This window comes from Thermobia domestica, chromosome 2 (genome assembly GCF_964235325.1).
Source record: "Thermobia domestica chromosome 2, izTheDome1.hap1.1, whole genome shotgun sequence".
NCBI lineage: Eukaryota > Metazoa > Arthropoda > Insecta > Zygentoma > Lepismatidae > Thermobia > Thermobia domestica.
In genome coordinates, this window is record NC_137455.1 from 231789950 (window position 1) to 231808825 (window position 18876).

Here is an 18876-nt window from a genome sequence, read left to right on the forward strand (position 1 = left end):
CTTTGAATTTAAATTTTGCCTCGCATACGACCATAAAGACCTAGGCATAGTGAAAACATTCCACAAGACAATACAGAATGCACTTAAATTTTTCGTGCAAGAAAACCAAAATCTTTGGCCGAAGCTGATACCATATATTACATTCGCAATTAATACATTCGTACAGCCGGAACTAAATATTCTGCTTTTTTTCTCATGTATGGATATGAACCTAAGACCATCTCTGATATTGCGTTAGCGTCAACTCCAACATTATGTGTCAACAAGGAACGTTTGAATAAAATATGCGAGAGTGTACAGAATAACTTGATCGCTATCTAAAATAAGCAGAACAAGTATTTCGACAGCAGACACCGACAAACTCAATTTGAAAAGGGACAAAAAGTACTGGTCTACTTTCCTAATCGGCAAATAGGAGTGCCGGAGAGCTTCTCAGCCTCCTACGTGGGACCCGTTGAAATCCTGGATAGACTGAATCATAACCTTTATAAGATAGAATTTCCAAATTCTTTTCGGCAGAAAATACAAGAAATCTCAATAGACCGAATTAAGACATTTTATGAAGATAGAGAAGACAGAACAAGAATAAACAACTTATTTTTATTTTCTACACGAGCGAAAAAAAATACAGTACTCATCACTAGGAAGAAGGAAATACAGAGACACGACTTCAGCAGTTAGAAAGACTCTTCATAACGATGCAAACATTCATTTCCTCTTAACTTTACAAAAGGCTGATTCATTTATTACGGCTGAATGAAAGAATGCTGAGATTTGCATTTCCGCATTTAAAAGGCAACTGATCTTTACAAGGACTGCTAACATAATTCTACGTTTTCATCGATATTTTTTCTTTTTTTCTGTGAACTACATATTGTGACTGACATTATGCAGCATAAATATTGTACAGGATGTTCCAAAAGTTATGACCGCACTTACATTATACAGGATGACCAGGAATTCAGGACCATCATTATCTACGTCATTAGCATTTAAAATTGGATTATTTTATTGAAATACATGTTTAGTACTAATATTTTAGAAACTTTTGCACCTTATACAGGGTGACCAACAAATCACGCCGTTCGAATCAAAACTTTCTAATATAAATTATCTTTATATCTCAGTGTTATAGCAGCCCCTTTTTTAATTCTTCTAAATCTTATAATTTTATACATTTTATATATTCGTCTTCGCTCGTTACCAAACAAATCTCGAACGACCCGCATAGAAATTTCATCTATTCCATTGAAAACATTTAATACCAATAATACAACTAAGGAGCAGCCGCTAAGACAGACTCCAATTCCACTTACTATAAGTGAATCTATATTATAAAAGAGAACGTACAAATCCTTTGTTCCCTCATCACGCTAATACGGCTGAACCAATTTCTTTTATTTTTGGGGGGTTATTAGGAGTTGGACCCTAGATGGTTTTTATCATATCACTTTAATTTTTAATTACCAGTGTCTTGAGATAATATACCATTCAAGTGTCCATACGTACAAATCCTTTGTTATTAGTTCATCATAGGTAAAAATAAACGTATTTATATGCAACCCGCATGACCGTGTCACTCGGCGGGTTAACATAAATGACAGGCGCTATAATGTTAACATTTACTGCAATTTGAAAGCGAAAAAGTAAAAATTATCTAAGTAACAAAGTTTATTGCGTTCCGGGGTGACCGCAGCGAAGCGGGGCGGGTTAACATAAATGACAGGCGATATAATGTTAACATTTACTGCAATCTTCTATGGTTTTTATCATATCACTTGAAAGCGAAAAAGTAAAAATTATCTAAGTAACAACGTTTATTGCGTTCCGGGGTGACCGCAGCGAAGCGGGGTGAACGCTGCTAGTTAGTATATATTTATTGACGCCAAGCCAAAAGCAGCCCTATCTCGAGGGAAATGAAGTATCATGTACCATGTACGGATCCTGCCTGTATATAGGGACCACCTGTTTAGTGCTCTATTCACCTACCACATTACTCTCCGAAAAAGTGATTTTCATTTATTTCATTGCCACAAGTGTTTAGTGCTTAGTGATTTTTTGTGTGCGTGATTCCTCAGTTTTGTGTGTGTTACCAACTATCGCATAAACAAAAATAACCATTCGGCTTATTTTAAAAGAAGCCAGGGGGTGTAATATCCCATGTGAAATTGTTTACAAACAAATCCACGCATCAAGTGTTTATAAACACTACTTCGTGCTTCATCAAGAGGAATTTCCACCAGGGGGACCTGTAATCACCTGCAGACGACGTTTAGCCCCTCCCACGGAACAGAAGACGAAAATTGAAGCAGCAGCGCCACCGCCACCCAAGGGACGCTATAAATTGGACAGAAGAATCCAGCTCAGTACCAGTTTTCTGGTGACCCTCCTACTGTCTGCTTCGGGACTTTAGGAGTAACCTAACCCCAGGGCCTCTAGTCTCCTACGGGACTAAGCCTATCCTTTCTCCTGGCTTTGCCTGCTTCGGGGCTCTGTCTGGGAATCCCCTCAGCCGCTTTGCCTGCTTCGGGGCTCTGTTGGCCATCTAACCTACCCACTGCTTGCTTCGGAGCTTTGGGCACCTAAAATTCACTCCTCTTTGCCTGCTACGGGGCTTTGCTGTAGATCCTGTCTGCGACCTTATGGTCAAAGACCACCTTTACTCACCCTGATTATAGAGAAATCAATTTGTATAGTATTTTGTAAAAATACTTTTATAGAGGAACTTTTTATAATAAAATTCTGGTAGTGGGAGTCGATTCCGGACGCTCTTTTTATTAACAGCTCTACCTCTTCCTTATATATGAAACAAAAATTACACAAAGTTTTACATTATCCTTTTCTCTTCCAGGAAGTCACTGCTACCTGATTCCAGTATTTGACCCTAGTCTGTCTCCAAGGAATCACATCTTGATTGGTGGAAAGTAGACAGGATTCTGTGCTAGCTTCGAGGGATAACTTTGATGCGTCAACAATTTCCTTAGTATTTCAGCATCTTGCACCTACCCCGAATATTTAGATGAAATCATTATGAACGGAATAAATATCCTAAGAGCATTGACTATAATAGTTTTGATAATAATATGTCGAAGAGTAAACGTGTGTATTGTTTGTTCCCTTTACCAGAGGACGATGTTTTACGAAAGAACAAGATTTAATTGAGAATCGTCAAAAAATCATAGATATATTATACATGCTTACCTTAAAATATAGTACTTTTATTTATATTCACCAATGTTATATCTGTTATATTAATATAAATAGGAAAAGAATTGTCGGCTTGTCACTTTCTGAAAATAATAATCTTGTAACCCAAGTAATAAATAATGGATTTCCTGGATTTATATTTTGTGTTATTAATTAAATATTTTTACACTGTGTTTTGAGTCACCTATGTTATATCTAGTGTTTTAAGCACATGAATCCGGCGGGAAGCCTTATAGAAATCTTCTGTTGTTTAAATATTTTTGTACTTCGATATTTTGATTTATCGATCGTATTTTTTTTATTGGATAATTTATATTTTTTAACCGAAATGACATAATTACACTGCATTCATATATATTACAATTTAAATAGAATACTTTTTTATCTATAAATTGGAACATATTTGACATTTTTTTTACAGACTGATAAACAGCAAATTCTGAACAGGTAGTTATAAAAGAAAAACTTCTTCTAATAATTTTCCAGGAGGTAATGTACCTAAAATGGAAGCCACATTTCCTCGCTGAACTACTATGCTGATACGTTGTATCAGAAAAGTAGTAGCCCGCTTGTCACCAGTAAGGTGTGCTATAAGTTGGCCTACTTCTTTGATGAAATTGAACCCTTCGAGGCCCCAAATGCTGCTCGATTCAATGGCTACGGGCACGAACATGTATCTATTGAGCAGATCTTTATATTTTCTTCTTTTCTCGGATTCTCTGCGGGCTGCAATAGCTCTTTCTCGAGATGAAGAAAGAGTGAGATTAGATGACGCGAAAGTGTCAGAGCATGTGAAATCCCAGAGAAGAATCCTTCCCCTCTTCCATGGTACCAGCGTCATGCCATCTGGTCTTTTGCCATCAGATCTGTTACACCCCACAGGTTCACGAACAGGTGGAACTTCCGCCGATGTGAGTGCTCTCCAGATAATGTCATTCACGTTCGAATGCCTCCCATGTCTTCCGGAGCTACTTATACAAGACAGACCGTGTAGACCATTCTGCTTGACTGATGCACCACATTTAGAGCAGTTGTGTGATTCACAGATGTGTACTCCTAGGCGAAGTGCAACTGCAATACGAAAACTTTCGTTTGGAAGGTGCAGTCCTAGGGTGTGTGAAGGTAATGCCTGTAGCCAAGCACCTGAAATTGCTGATGAGGAGGCGAGAAGTCTAGCCTTATCCTCTTGACTGTCTGCTTCTTGTAATAACACTGATTGATGTAATTTGATGATTGGCTTGTCCCAAATTGATTGCGAACTTCTGCCCGTTATTTCAGGAGGGCTTAAACCAACTAGGTTAGACCAGTAAGATATGCAGTCTTGGACGTCAGATTCTATGTGAGGCTTATTCAGTTGGTTGAGGAGTATCTCAATGGTATGACGGGAGCTATAGAACGACGCTAAAAATGAAGGATACGCCAAATCGAGAGCCCGACGAATACCAACACCTCCAGAATCAACTGGAAGGGAGGCCTGTATCCATGCGTTGGTATTTAGGTTACAGTTGAGTAACGATTCAAGTCCACATTTCAGAACGGTGTCAAACTTCTCTAGTAAATCGACTTCACGCCAAGAAGTAGAACAGCGTAAAAAATAGATTATTCTTGGTATGAAGAACGACGCACGAAGGAGGTAAAAAGCTGAATGTGCGGAGACTAGGGCCAGTTCTCGACTACTACATATATATATATATATATATATTAGGGTGGTCCAAATTTATATGGGGAAAAATAAATTTAGGAATTTCTTTAGACTCACCCCCTAAAATGGTTCCATATGGAACCAAATTAAGCCAGGAGAAAAATTAGATCGATTGAATAATTTTAAATGGTGCCCCAAACGACCTAAAATTTTGAATGCGTTTACAATACATAGTGTATGGGGAAAAACTGGAATAAACTCTCGTAATTTAGAAACGGCTCAAGTGAATGAAAAGATTTCTTGAGTAATGGTAAGAGACCAACCTAATCGTGTATACGTTATCATGGCGGCCGTCTTGAAGTCCGCCATCTTGAATTCAGGTCAAAATTTTAAAATAGGAATAGGGTCATGTGACATATCTTTTTGAGGTAGCATTTCACCAGATGCACAATAGTGGTACTAAGTTACCTATATCCCTTTCCGGTACCCGGTTTTTTGGGCTATTTTTTAGACTTTCAGTCAAGCAGCTACTGCATCGTCACTATTTATCCTAGGATCATGGTTCATACCTCATTCTCTTCAGAATGGAGCTGGCTTTCAATGGTACCACTTGCATGCTCATACCTTATACCAACAGCGGGAAAAATATGTCAAAGGGAAAATTTCGGAGGAAAAATTTTTTCTCGCACTTTGGCCCCCCTGGAGCGGCCCTGTGTGAAGTACCTATCAAAAAAAATCTGAGAAATAGTACTTAGTATACTGAATGTGTGTGCCAAATTTCAAGTTTCTATCTTGAATACCAAGGGCGGGAGAAATTTTATCAGGAATTCCCACCATGCCCCAAATTACCCTAAAACATCATGATCTCAGGTAAAAAATTTCCTGACACATCCCTAATTACCTTAGGGTCATGTTTCGCCAATCATTCTCTTCAGAATAGAACTGCCTTTCAGGCGGTATGGCTCAAGTGTCTCCATCATGTATCTAAGGCGGGAAAATCCCGAAAAAGGGATTTTTTGAGTCTAAATATCCTTTCTTTCAACTTTTAGCCCCCTTGGACCCCCGTGTTTTAACGCAGAGATCTGAAAAAAATCTGGTAAATACTACTCGGTGGGCTGAATGTTTATGCACAATTCCAATTTTCCAGGTGCAAAAGTAAGGCCGCCAAAAAAATATACCGACAATGTCCCATATTCCCGTATACAGAGGGAAATTTTTAAACATTCCCTGAGACATCCCTAATTACCCTAGGGTCGTGTTTCGCCCATCATTCTCTTAAGAGTAGAACTGCCTTTCAGGCGGTACCATTCACTTATTCCCATCATGTATCTAAGGCGGGAAAAGCCCGTGAGAGGGATATTTTGGTAAAAAGTTCCCTTTTTCAAGGTTTAGCCCCTCTGTACCCCCTGTTTTAACGCAGAAATCTGAAGAAATAATCTGGTAAATACTACTCGGTAGACTGAATGTTTGTGCACAATTTCAATCTCCTAGGTGCAAAAATAAGCCCGGAAAAAAATAATACCGAAAATGTCCAAAATTCCCCTATTCAGAAGTATATTTTGATAAAAATTCCCTGACACTTCCCTAATTACCCTAGAATAATAATTCGTCCGTCATTCTCTTCAGAATGGAACTGCCTTTCAGACGGTATGACTCACTTGTCTCCATCATGTATCTAAGGAGCGAAAATCGCGAAGAAAGGGATTTTTTGGTAAAAATATCCCTTTTTTCAACTTTTTGACCCTCTGAATCCCCCCCTGTTTTAACGCAGAAATCTGAAAAAAATCTGGTAAATACTACTCGGTGGACTGCATGTTTGTGCAAAATTTCAATCTTCTACGTGCAAAAATAAGCCCGCCAAAAATACTTTACATAACCCCCCCCCAAAAAAAGTATTACAGGAAAATATAAATTTTAGACTTATGACGTCATCACCTCCTATATCTCGAATCAGGAAGGTGTGAAACCATACGTAATGTCTTCTACAGTTCCTCTGGACTTGGAAAAAAAAACGACCGAAAAAGCTCAAATAGGAGTTATAACGCAATGTACCATGAAACACCCTTATGGAACAAATTGTACCATGGGATCCCCAAAGGGATATTCATGTAAGAGTTATTACGTATGAAAAACAAAATGCTTCATGTAATGTTATTTTATTGCAGTTATGGAACACAGATATGCAAGAATTTTGGAAGTCTTACATAAACTGAAACAAACTGCTTGTTTCGCTTTGAACTACAAATAAGTTTTTTTCCATCAAGATGATTCATAGACCATTATGAGGTAAAAGAAAAAATTATAACGGAAGAAATTGAAATGTTCCTTATTTATGTAGTATCTTTTTGGTAAGTTATGAATCTTGTTTGCTACATAGTTCACTTTGTCGCATATAGGAAAAGATTGTCTGTGGGCCTTTATTATCTGCAAAAGAAACTGTTCGTGCTCCTCACTTTTCGTAAGAATGTTGTTGTAATCTTCTATTAGTTACACTCCCCTTTCTGCACACCGTTTGTTACGTGGATGAATTAAACTATTGTCTTTCCTTGAAGATAGTTATTGTTATTTGGCCATGAAGTCGGATCACACTCAAGAAACCTTTTGGGTATTTTAAATCTCTCGAGGAAAATTTGTTTGTTGTAACAAAATCACTGATTTCTCTTTTCACAAGAATTTTTATGGTATCATATCTTGCGTCAAGCCTTTTTGCTGCTTCACGGTTTCCCCTTATAGTTTTAGTTCTTTCAACCATTTTCTGCTTTTCCATTGTGGTAACTCCATCATCAAAAAACCCTAATGCTACGTGTTCCTCCGTCAAGTACCAGAGTCTTCGTGAAAATTTAGAAAGAGCCACTTCAGATAAGTAAGCATCTATTTGTCTTTAACTGTACAAATCTTTCAAAAATTGTAGATCTTGCAATGGTGAAAGGGATGTTTGATCACATTTAAGCCAATTGTGAACATATAGTCGGATCAGAAAGTGCATACTCTCCGAAGACCCGTTTCTATTTGCTTCGTTAAACGAAATTTTTGGCGAAAGAGAAATATTTTAAATAGTAGCTTGCTTTTCCCATCCACCTTACATGGTGAATTGCTCCAGGCAAACGAAAGAAAACTCCTCAAGGAGGTATGCCACCCAAGAGTATGATGGTCAGTCCTAAAAATTCCCTGTAATCTTCTCTGCACTGTCCTGTTTGTACAAGTTTGATAGCAAAATTCAACACTTTATTTCTTACATCGGAAATATTTTTGTTACATCATCATCATCAATTCCTGGAATAAAGTTAGTGCAATCTATTCTAGACCACTCGTTCTGAAAACACTTCAATAGGAGAACGTCCGGTCCAGATGCAAACGAAACACAACAGTTATCAAATACACATTTTAAAACTAATTCATAAATATGGTGTCTACAAGGAAGGTATAGAAGGTTATTTTGGAGCTACTGCTCTAGCAGAATGCAAGCACCGTTGACAAGATCCATATTGCATGGAGTAGTGTCACAATGAACTGCCTGCACGAACTTCACCAAGTTCCATTCTTCAAGCGAATGTACTATAGTAGAATCAATATGTTCTTCTCTTGATGACGACAAAATGGGAACACCAATTAGCCTCTCATGACCATCTCCTGTAATAATTATTGATAACCTGCCGGCAGTCTCTCTGCCAGTCAAATTAAACAGTAGTTTTCCGTTCCAATGCACAGCTAACGCACTTGATGCACTCTGAAATTGTTTCTTGTAGTTCTGTGCAACTTCACTACAGGTTTTCTCTCAGCATCGGTGAATGGAAGACCCATTTATTGCTAGTTGCTCTACATTATGGCCTAATGCCCCTGCTGTCGCTGTCAGAATATGTATTGCTGTTCTATGAGTGATCTTTTATTGATTAAGAGCAACACTAGTCTTTGAGTAATAAGATTAGTTTTTCCCTCTTTTACATCTCTTGGACGGTCCGGGCACACACGCATTCGTATTTACATTTTCTCTAACATTCTCAACTGGGTTTTCCTCTTCATTACTTGAACTGCTCCATGTCTTTTGGCGTATAAAGTTCAAACAAATTATTTTCAGAGGTGCATTTTCTTTCGTGTTCCTCTTTCGTTTGAAGCCGTGCATATCCCTTTCGTTCTTTTCACTCCAAACTCATGTCTTTACTTTTAGTCGTGTAAGAATTATTAATCTGAAAAGGAGAAATCTTTTCACAGGTAATAATTCTTACATGACTAAAGCTATCTTTAAAATAGTGCCAGATTTGTACTTCTGGTAAAACGATACCTCAAAACGATATGTCACATGACCCTCTTTCTATTTAAGAATGTTGACCTGAATCCGAGATGGCGGATTTCAAGATGGCCGCAATGGCAGTACTATACAAAATTAGATATGTTTCTTCCTCTATTTCTATTATCCAGGGTATCTTTGCATTAACTTTAGCCGTTTCTAAATTAGATGAGTTTATTCCAGATTTTTCCCATATACTATGTACTGTAATCGGATTCAAAATTTTAGGTCGCTTGGGGCAACATTTAAAATTATTCAATGAAGCTAATTTTTCTCCTGGCTTAATTTATTCCCATATGGAACCATTTTAGGGGCTGAGACCAGCCCGATCTGAAAATTGATATTTATGGACCACCCTAATATATATATATAGGGTGTTTCAAAACAACAACGACAACATTTGGGAGGTGATTTTTGACACCAAGGTAAGACAAAAAGTATAGACCAACCTGGGTGCACAAATGCTCCCTTTCGGAGTTATAGGCTGTCGAAAACATGGAAAAATGAACTTTAAAGGTCCATAACTTCAATACAATGGGATCTACAGAAGTCGGGTCAAGACTCTACTTAGGAAATAGTATGTCCCTATCTAAATATACATGTTTCAGAATCCTGCGGTACTTCCGCAGCAATTTTTATAGACGTGGTTGGTGAGTATTTTAAGTTATATGTCCGTAGCCAAACTGTCTCTGTAAAAATTGTTGCGGAAGTACCGCAGGATTCTGAAACATGTATTTTTGGATAGCGCACATATTAGTTCCTATGTAAAGTCTTGACCAGACTGCGGTAGGTACCATAGTTTTGAAGCTATGGACCTCTAAACTTCATTTTTCATGTTTTCGACAGCCTATAACTTCGAAAGGAAGTATTTCTGCACCCAGATTGGCTATACTTTTCGTCTTATCTTGGTGTCAAGAATCAGCTCCCAAACGTTGTCGTTGTTTTTTTGAAACACCCTGTATATATACAGGGTGTTTGAAAAAGAACTCCCTAGTTTTAAGTATAAATTTAATTGGGAAGTGAATGAAAACTTACATCAATGAGTACATATCATGAAAGAGAATTCCTTCAAGTTTTGTTTAATGTTGGTAGACTTCAACGTGCGATCAATTTGTGGCCCTGCATACGTCGAGACGATATTGCACTTCTCGCCACGTATTCAGCAACATTTCAGGTGTAACTGTACTAACCGCCGCGACGATTCTTTCCCGTAAATGATTGATGTCTCTGATCTTTTCACTGTACATAACATTTTTTATGTCGCAGAAAAAGTCCAGTTGGGTTAAGTCTAAGCTTCGTGGGGGCCAAGATATTGGGCCGGCCTTGTCTATCCACCTCCCTGCAAAGCGAGTGTCAAGAGCCGCGCGCACATCGTTACTGTAATGAGGTGGGGCGCCATCTTGTTGGAAAAACAGGCCCCTTTTCCGCCTCAATATCGTCCATTTGGGGAAAGACGTACTCTGTCACCATGCTATAGTAAACATCCCCGTTTATTGTTTCTTTTCTACAAAAATGAAAGGACGAATTACACGATCTTTCATCAACCCGCACCAGACATTAAGCTTGAGAGAGTCACGTTGACGCTGAATAACTTCATGTGGATGCTTTACCCCCCAAATTCTGCAGTTATGACGATTACCTGTTCCAATGACTATTCCGATTAAATGTAGCCTCATCAGAAAAGAGAATCTCTTTTAAAAAATTGACATCATCATCAATTCTGTGTAGAAACTCAGCAGCAAACTCATGCCTTTCGATTTGATCAGTAGGTTTAATTTCGTGTAAGAGTTGCAATTTGTAGGCGCGCAACTTAAGTCTTTTACGCATAACATCATCCACAGCAACTTTACGCACTACTAATTGTAGACTACGTCCTTTTCGCCAATGATTTCTTCAGGCTCCGAACACAAAAAACACGGATCTGTTCAACAACATCTTCAGAAGTTCTCGGTCTACCTGATGATTTTCTTTTAAAACACTACCGGTTTCCTTGAAAAACTTTAGCCAGTGACAGATAGTTTTTGCTGTAGGTGGTTCATCACCATACTGACGTCTAAAATTACTTTGCACTGTTATAACTGACTCAGTTTTTACAAGCCAAATAACACACTGCGCTTTCTGTTGCGGAGTACACATTGTTGCTGAGTTGCTCTGCACTGTACGCCTGCTTGGACTGAACTGAGGAAACAGAGGAAAAGAACAGCACTGGTGCCGTCTCAAGATCAAGCAGACCTGCCAACTGCAGGGGAGCCAAACTTGGAGAGTTGATGAATCAAACACCACAAACTAGAATAGTGTATGTCACTTTGTATAGATTCTAGGACACATTAAAACTAGGGAGTTCTTTTTCAAACATACTATGTAATTATATATGTGTTTGAAAACAGCTGCGATGCTGTGAGGAAAGAACGCAGACTGAGAGTATTTAAGAACTAAATCCTGAGACAAATATTAGGACCGAAGAGGGACAAGAATGGAGAATAGCGGAAGCTTTCTAACGAGGAACTGCATAATTTATACCGTACACCAAGCATTCTTAGAGTCTTCAATTCCACGAAGTACAGATGGCCAGGTAATGTAACTAGAATGAAAGAAAGTAGGAATGCTTTGGAAGTTTTGAGTGGAAATCCAATGGGGAAACGACCATTAGGGTAATTTAGGGGCAGATGGGGGACAATATTAGGACAGATCTCGCAAAAATAGGAATACAAAGTAGAAACTAGATCCTGTTGGTTAAGGACAGAAGTCAATTGAGAACTTTTGTGAACGCGGCATTAGACTGTAGAGTTATGGAAAACTTTTCCGAACTAGACTGTAGAGTTAGTTAGATAGCTAGTTATGGGAAACTTTTAACAGATGAAGATTCGAAAGAGCACCATCGTGATTTATGTGAAAAATTAATAAACATATTAGGGATCATGCTTATTATATGGGTATTTATTTGCTAGTTGCGAAGTTTGATTTTGGTATTAATTCCCACGATACATCTTTCGAAAACTATTATGATTGGAAAGAGAACAAAATATATTTAGTACTTACGCAAAATAGTATTCTATTTATATAGTGACAAATGATCCTGCGCTCTTCACCCCATGGATATGTAGGTTTTTCAATTCTTAGCCAAAGATGCAAAAGATGCAATTTTTCCCAAGAAGCAATTATTTTATTAACAGTTTAGTTCATGTTAAAACTTCTTATGTTTCAATGAGAATTCAATAATTTTGTTACAAAGAAAAAAAGATATGATTTTTATCAAGGGATTATTAGTGTTTGGATTATTAGTGTATTTGGATTATTAGCAGTGGCGGCGGTTGGACGTTAAAAGTGGGGGGGCAAGACATGATCTGAATATTTGATATCATTGTTAGTTTTCCTGGTTGCTTGTAACACTTTGTTTGACGAAAGGTTGTATAACTAATAGGATACTATCTTTTTCAGTTAAAATACCGTATATAGTATTTAATATTTTATTAAGTAAATTGACAAGAGCAACGCCAGTAGGTAGTAGCCCTTTCTACTCTTAAACAACAAAAGTGTAAGAAGAGATTTGATTTCTTGCTCATGAACATTAAAATTCTGTCTGGAGAATTGTGTGATCAGATAATTTAATAACAAATTTGAAAAACAAATAAATAGAAAGGATAATAATCAAATAATCATAGTTGATTGTTGTTGTTTTGCAAAAGTTATATTGAAACTGGGAATTAATGAACAACTTATATTTTTAATTCTGCGCATGCTATTATATGTGTTATTACTCTTAGAATGACAGTGAATACTACAAGCATATGCTGCGACATTTAAAGAAATACTTTTGCAGCTTCCCGAAATATGTTCGCTGCCATTAAGTACAGTTTTCACTTTCTTGGAATATATCAAAACTCAGCAATAGTTAGTCACTCAACATTTCAGTTATACAAAATAATCCTAAAACCTAGAATTAACGTGTTATGCTAAATTTAATAAATTTAATTGTATATACAAAACTGTATATGTACACCCCTAAACTTCTATATTACATTGCAAAATTAGTGTTCCTTACTGAGCTTCTTCGTGGCTAAGCGGTTACACGCCTTTGACGTGGGAGACCCGGGCTCGATTCCCCGTGGGGAGCTCACGTGGTTCGGACTCCACGTTGATCATTAAGTCCACGTCTCACACAACTTAGCTGATGAACAGGATGTTAAACTGAAAAAAAAAATCAAATCAAAATATTCCTTATTATTAAAAAGAACAAAATACATTTTAGGAACTTTTGATTTTTGTGCAATTAAAGAATAACTTGTGAAGGACTTCTTTTCCTGCGAAATGTTATCTCAAATAGTTCCAGAGCGGCTGACTAACATATCGAGCCCTTGCAAGAAGACGTTAAAGTACGCTTGAATTGTGGCGCTCCAATAGATTAATGTTTGGGCCATTTTTTAGTGGCAGTTCAAGCCCAATTCCTGTAGCTTTCTTAATTCCACGAGAAGACAACCAATACGTACTCATGGAACGACACATATTTTATGGCACCATTTTTATTCTATGAACCAATAATACATACAAAACTTTATATTTCCAAATCAAACTATATACATTAATGGGTAATTCCAAAAAAGTGGGGGGGCAACTGCCCCCCTTTGCCCCCCCTAATCGCCGCCCATGATTATTAGTGTTTGGAGGAACTCAGACCACCTCCTCGTGTTTTTCTTACCTGTAATATAGCTTAAGTCTGGTCTGTGGCTGGGGACAGGAATCCTTCTGATTCCAAATCCATTCATGTACTCGGAAGTTCAATTTTCGGAGGAAGTATCAGAAACCATAACGTTCGCATGTTTATTTGAGCTGGTGCTCTTACTGTATTTTTCTGCTCTACCTTATTTCCCTCCCAATTGGTGATCCTTCGAAGTTTTAAAAATGGAACAACTTGTCAAGTAAAGGAAAATGAGCATAATGAAATCCTGTAAGATGAAGCAATTTTTTTATTTCTAGTAATGTTAAGTTGTTACTTACAAATTAGATATATTATCTTCTTTCTTATTCTTACACATAAAACTGAATGTATACATGTATATTTTTTGTTTCTGTTTTCTGTTATTCAAATACACACGATAACTTTGTTTTCAAGAAAATTTTAGTACTTCAGTTTCGCCTTGATTTTACCATGTGACTTTTAATTAGAGCAGCAAAATAGTTTCGAATAATTTCTTTTATATAAATTTAAGTATCCAAAATTAAAAATGGAATGTCGTGCAGTATAGTGAAAACTAGTGATGAGCGCAAGAATCATGGTCTTGCAGTGTATGCAAGAGTCTTGCATGCAAGACCAAGACCAAGATCAAGACCAGGTATCCGGATACAAGACCAATACCATACCTGCAAGACCAAGACCAAGCCTCTTGCGCAAGAGTCTTGCATAAGTACCGGTATTACTTGAACTTTTTATAGAATGCAAAAAAAGGGGAGAAAGTCATTAATCTTTTACTTGAATTTCTTGGCTTCAGTAAAAATGCCGCTGGAGTGATGTGTTCCCAGTAGTTTATGCAATCCATGTGAGTCGATCTGCCTGTGTAGCATTGTCGTTTTTTGAATTGGTTGTTCGCATTTTCTGTATATATTTTGCCCGTTTTGAAGTCACATAGGGTCATCTTGCGCCATGTGAGCTTTTTTGGTGGACAAACACCATGTGCGTGGCTTTTCTCGGTGTTTTTCCGTTTCCTCCAACTTTCTTCATTACACCATTTCAGTCATTTCTCATCATCACTGTCTTCCTTAGCCTTGGTGCATAACTGTGGGACGTTAAACTAGATACTTCATTTCATTTCGAAGCATATTAGTGGTGTTCTTCTTAAAAAAATAAAGAGAAATATAGTATTGAACATCAGTAATTCTGTACACTCAGATGCCGACTACATGGGTATGGGTTTGGCTCCGAGACTCAAGCATCCGTTGGAAATTTTTAATGTGTGCTCATAAAATTAATATCGAAATAACATTTTCATGACATTCACAAAAACTTGCATGTGCATGTGACCACAAGTTTGATTTTATGTACGCATGCCTATACGTTAAATAATTGTTTATCAATAAAACTTTTAGCCCCATTAGGTATACGGCACATCGAGGATTGAGCGATATAACATACTACAATAATACATAATATATATAATCGAAAATTACGAATATTAGTGTCGAATCCATAGCTTTCGAGGTCGCTGAGTTGAATACTGATACTTACGATACCATTTACGACCAAATTCGGTCCCGTAACTTGGAAGAGGAGGAGATACATAAAAGTGATGAGATGACCAAATGTTAGTGTCGAATCCATAGTTTTCGGAGTTGCTAAGGTGAACAGTGATACTTCCGATCCCATTTAAATAAAAATTCAGCACCGCAATTTTGGGGAGGGAAAGGAAGGAGATATATAAAAATTATAGAAAATGACCATTATTAATGTCGAATCCATGTTTTTCGAGGTCATCCACATGGACAGTGACACTTCCGCTGCTGTGCCTCGCAACATGGGGGAGGAGGAGATATATAAATGTATTGAAAATGACCGATATTAGTGCCGAATCCATATTTTTAGGGGATCTCTGAGATGAACAGTGATACTTCTGATGCCGTTTAAATCAAATTCAGCCCCGGAACTTGCGGTGGAGGAGGGAAGAGAAATCATTGAAAATGTCCGATATCAGAGAGCGCTTTAGTAATAGTAAAAACTGACTGACTAACAAAACATATATATATATATATTAAATTTAACCCAACGAAGTGGGTAATTGATGCTAGTAATCCATATTAACAAGTGTGAATGATTTTGTACTGTTATTTCAAATAACTTGGAGTTTGATGCCGTTATTTTGTATTTTTAATATACTATAAATCAAAAGTATTTATATAAATTGAGTTTACACAAAAGACAGACAGTTGAGTCGTTTTCAGTTTTCACTCAAATTATTCTAAAATATTAAGAGGTTTTATTATAATAATTAATATTTTATTTTTTCTTCTTTTTCGGTCAATATTGCTGAACATATCATCATCATCATAACTATTCTGCCATTATTGGCAGGTTACTTGCTGCAACTGAGAAGCTTCGATGTATGGTGGTCCTCAGCTAGTCTCTTCGTCTTGACGTAGCAATTTTCTGTTTTAATACCTTCCTTGAATTACAGTCTCCTTCACTCCAACCCTCTCTTTCCTTCCACCGTATCTAGCGCGTCCCTCATAAAACAATTTCTCCTCATCCAATATCCCAAACAGTTCCTCTTCCTCCTCTTAACAATATCTAAAATTCTTCTTTTTTCCCCTCTACTTCTAATATTTCTAACACCTTCTCATTCGTTTTCCATTCAACACAGCTAATTCTCTCATTTTTTCTCCATGCCCACGTTTCGAAAGCCTGTTATTTTTTAATCGCTTTTGCGTAATGTCCATGTCTCTGCCCCATAGAGTATATATTAGAATCAGTAAAACAAAATCTCAATATTTAATTGGAAGTTTGTTCAATACAAGGATTAGCTAAAACTTGAAAATGGTTGAAAAGAAAAATATGACTTTTTAGAGTGTAAAAATAATTTTGCACTTCACGGTATTTCAATAATCTGTGCCGTTTTGAGTTTCTTTCATGTGTTTCACGGATAGTCTCCCCAGTTTGGGAAGCAGTGGAGTGTTGGATCTGTTATATATATATATATATATAAACATAATGAAACGTTGTGATTTATCTTATAAGTAGTGAAGCGTGGGCACCCATTTTAAAAAAATAAAGGTCATCATCTACGTTGTACACTATCATGATATTACAAGAAGGTAAAGTTTATTATCCTTTATATCGATAGTAAAATTTACCTATGGAATGCTTGAGATTTCTTAAATGCAAGACTTGCAAGACTCTTGCATGCAAGACCAAGACCAAGACCAAGACTCGGTGTGCAAGACCAAGACCAAGACTCGGTGTGCAGGACCAAGACCAAGACCAACACCAAGGATTCGAGAGCAATACCAAGACCAAGATCGGGGTGGTCTTGATCTTGGTCTTGGTCTTGCACATCCAGTCTTGGTCTTGGTCTTGCATTTGCTCATCACTAGTGAAAACATAATACTTGAACGTAATGATCTTCATAGCATAAATTCAGCCTCGCAGAGGGAAGAAGGACTAAATGTCACCGAATATGTGTAAGCTAATTGATAACAATCTTGTTTACAATCGCGAAATTTGTTGTTCAGATCTACTGCATGCCATCCTTCTATTTCTCCACGTATTTCCTATAATTCCACAATGCGTATTTGAATTCATATAAATTTAGTCTACGTGCAGATGTATACAATCAAATGTTCTATTGCTCTCCTATTATAAATACAAAGTATGATTGATCTTTTGAGTAGCAGAAAGGAAGTCTAACAAGGTTTAAACTATCATTTTGTCAATACTGATCTGAGGTAAGATGATGATAATTAGTAGAGTCCGGATTTTTATGTAATATCAACCCCCTAAATATGTACATAAATATGTAACAAAAATCGCTTAAAATGTAAGAAATATGTAATATTATATAAGAATATGTAATATTACAAATGTTACATATTTATGAAAATGTAATATTAACACGCGTATGAGTATGCAATATTTAAACGAATTATGAAAATGAAAAGGAAAATCTACTACACTTTATCCTGCTTAATGCAAGTCCCCCAATGAAGCGAATTGCTTCAACAGCTGAGACAGCCATACGTCTCTGACGTGACTGATTGCAGGATAATAAAAATCAGACGCGAATGAAGGAAGATGTGAATCGGCTGGAGAGAAACAGGAAAGCTCCGAGAAAAGCAATGCATACGGCATTTGTACATCAGAAATCTCATGTGATGTGGTGTGGTCCCGTTTCAAATCTAGAACTCTTTACACTAAATGCGCATCCGTCACCACGGCCCGATCTTGAATTATACACAATATACAAATTTAAATACTAAAAGCAACTTAAGACGCAATGTATTGTTTTATATATATTTATTTCATGCAGTGAAAAGCAGTCCTATATCTTTTAAATAATACCAGCTGAACTAAGATTGAAGAATATTTCTACTAATGAACATTTTTAATTTGAAATAAAGTACTTACAAAAGATGTGCCTGAAGTTCAACTGTGTGTTGTTGCACAATGGGTTACATTCAGCTGTGTGTTGTTGCACAATGGGTTATAAAGTACATTTCCAAATGATCAGAAGTAAAATTTTGTCGGCGATCGGATAAAATATTCTTGTATGCAGAAAATGTTCTCTCCACATCACATGAGGTAACAGGAGCATATTTCAACAGGGGCATGTAGTTGGGGGAAATATCTTCAGGGGGGTTCTTGTTTCACCATTGAGAATCTCACACACTGCCAATAGGCTGTCGTAACCCGGGTTTCTTTCCAGCACTAAATTTAGTTTCTTTCGAACTTTTTCTTCCACATCCCCACACACACCTTGTAGCAGTCTCTTTGCATGCTCTATGATTTCCATGGATTCCGGAAGAGGCCGTCCAACAGTCTCTAGCTTTTTAATGCTTGTAGGTAGCCAACCAAAATTACTGTCTATGTATGCGATATCACACGCTACTTTTGAGTCATTAAACAGTTTCTGAGCAATGCCAACTGACACAGCGGACTCCGATGGAAATGAATGAACAACAGACTTAATTTTTTTTAAATGTTCATTGTAGAAATGTACTGCCTGTGTCCAAGTGCCCCATCGCGTTAGCACAGGCTCCG

General features: G+C 37.2%; 1 protein-coding gene across 10 annotated transcripts in view; it reads left to right on the forward strand.

Moving 5' to 3' along the window:
* The window catches only part of LOC145678403 (methyltransferase-like protein 25B), an 881238-nt gene extending 877904 nt beyond the window's left edge, over positions 1-3334 (forward strand). For 9 of the 10 annotated variants that reach the window (XM_081748506.1, XM_081748507.1, XM_081748517.1 and 6 more), the window contains one exon: positions 2852-3334. Coding sequence is in view for 3 of the 10 variants with exons in the window: in XM_081748507.1 (XP_081604633.1) it covers positions 2852-2928 (77 nt within the window). In the remaining 7 variants the exon portion in view is untranslated. The remainder of the gene's footprint in view (positions 1-2851) is intronic. The other variant, XM_081748509.1, reaches the window with a different exon arrangement.
* Positions 3335-18876: the final 15542 nt, after the last annotated feature.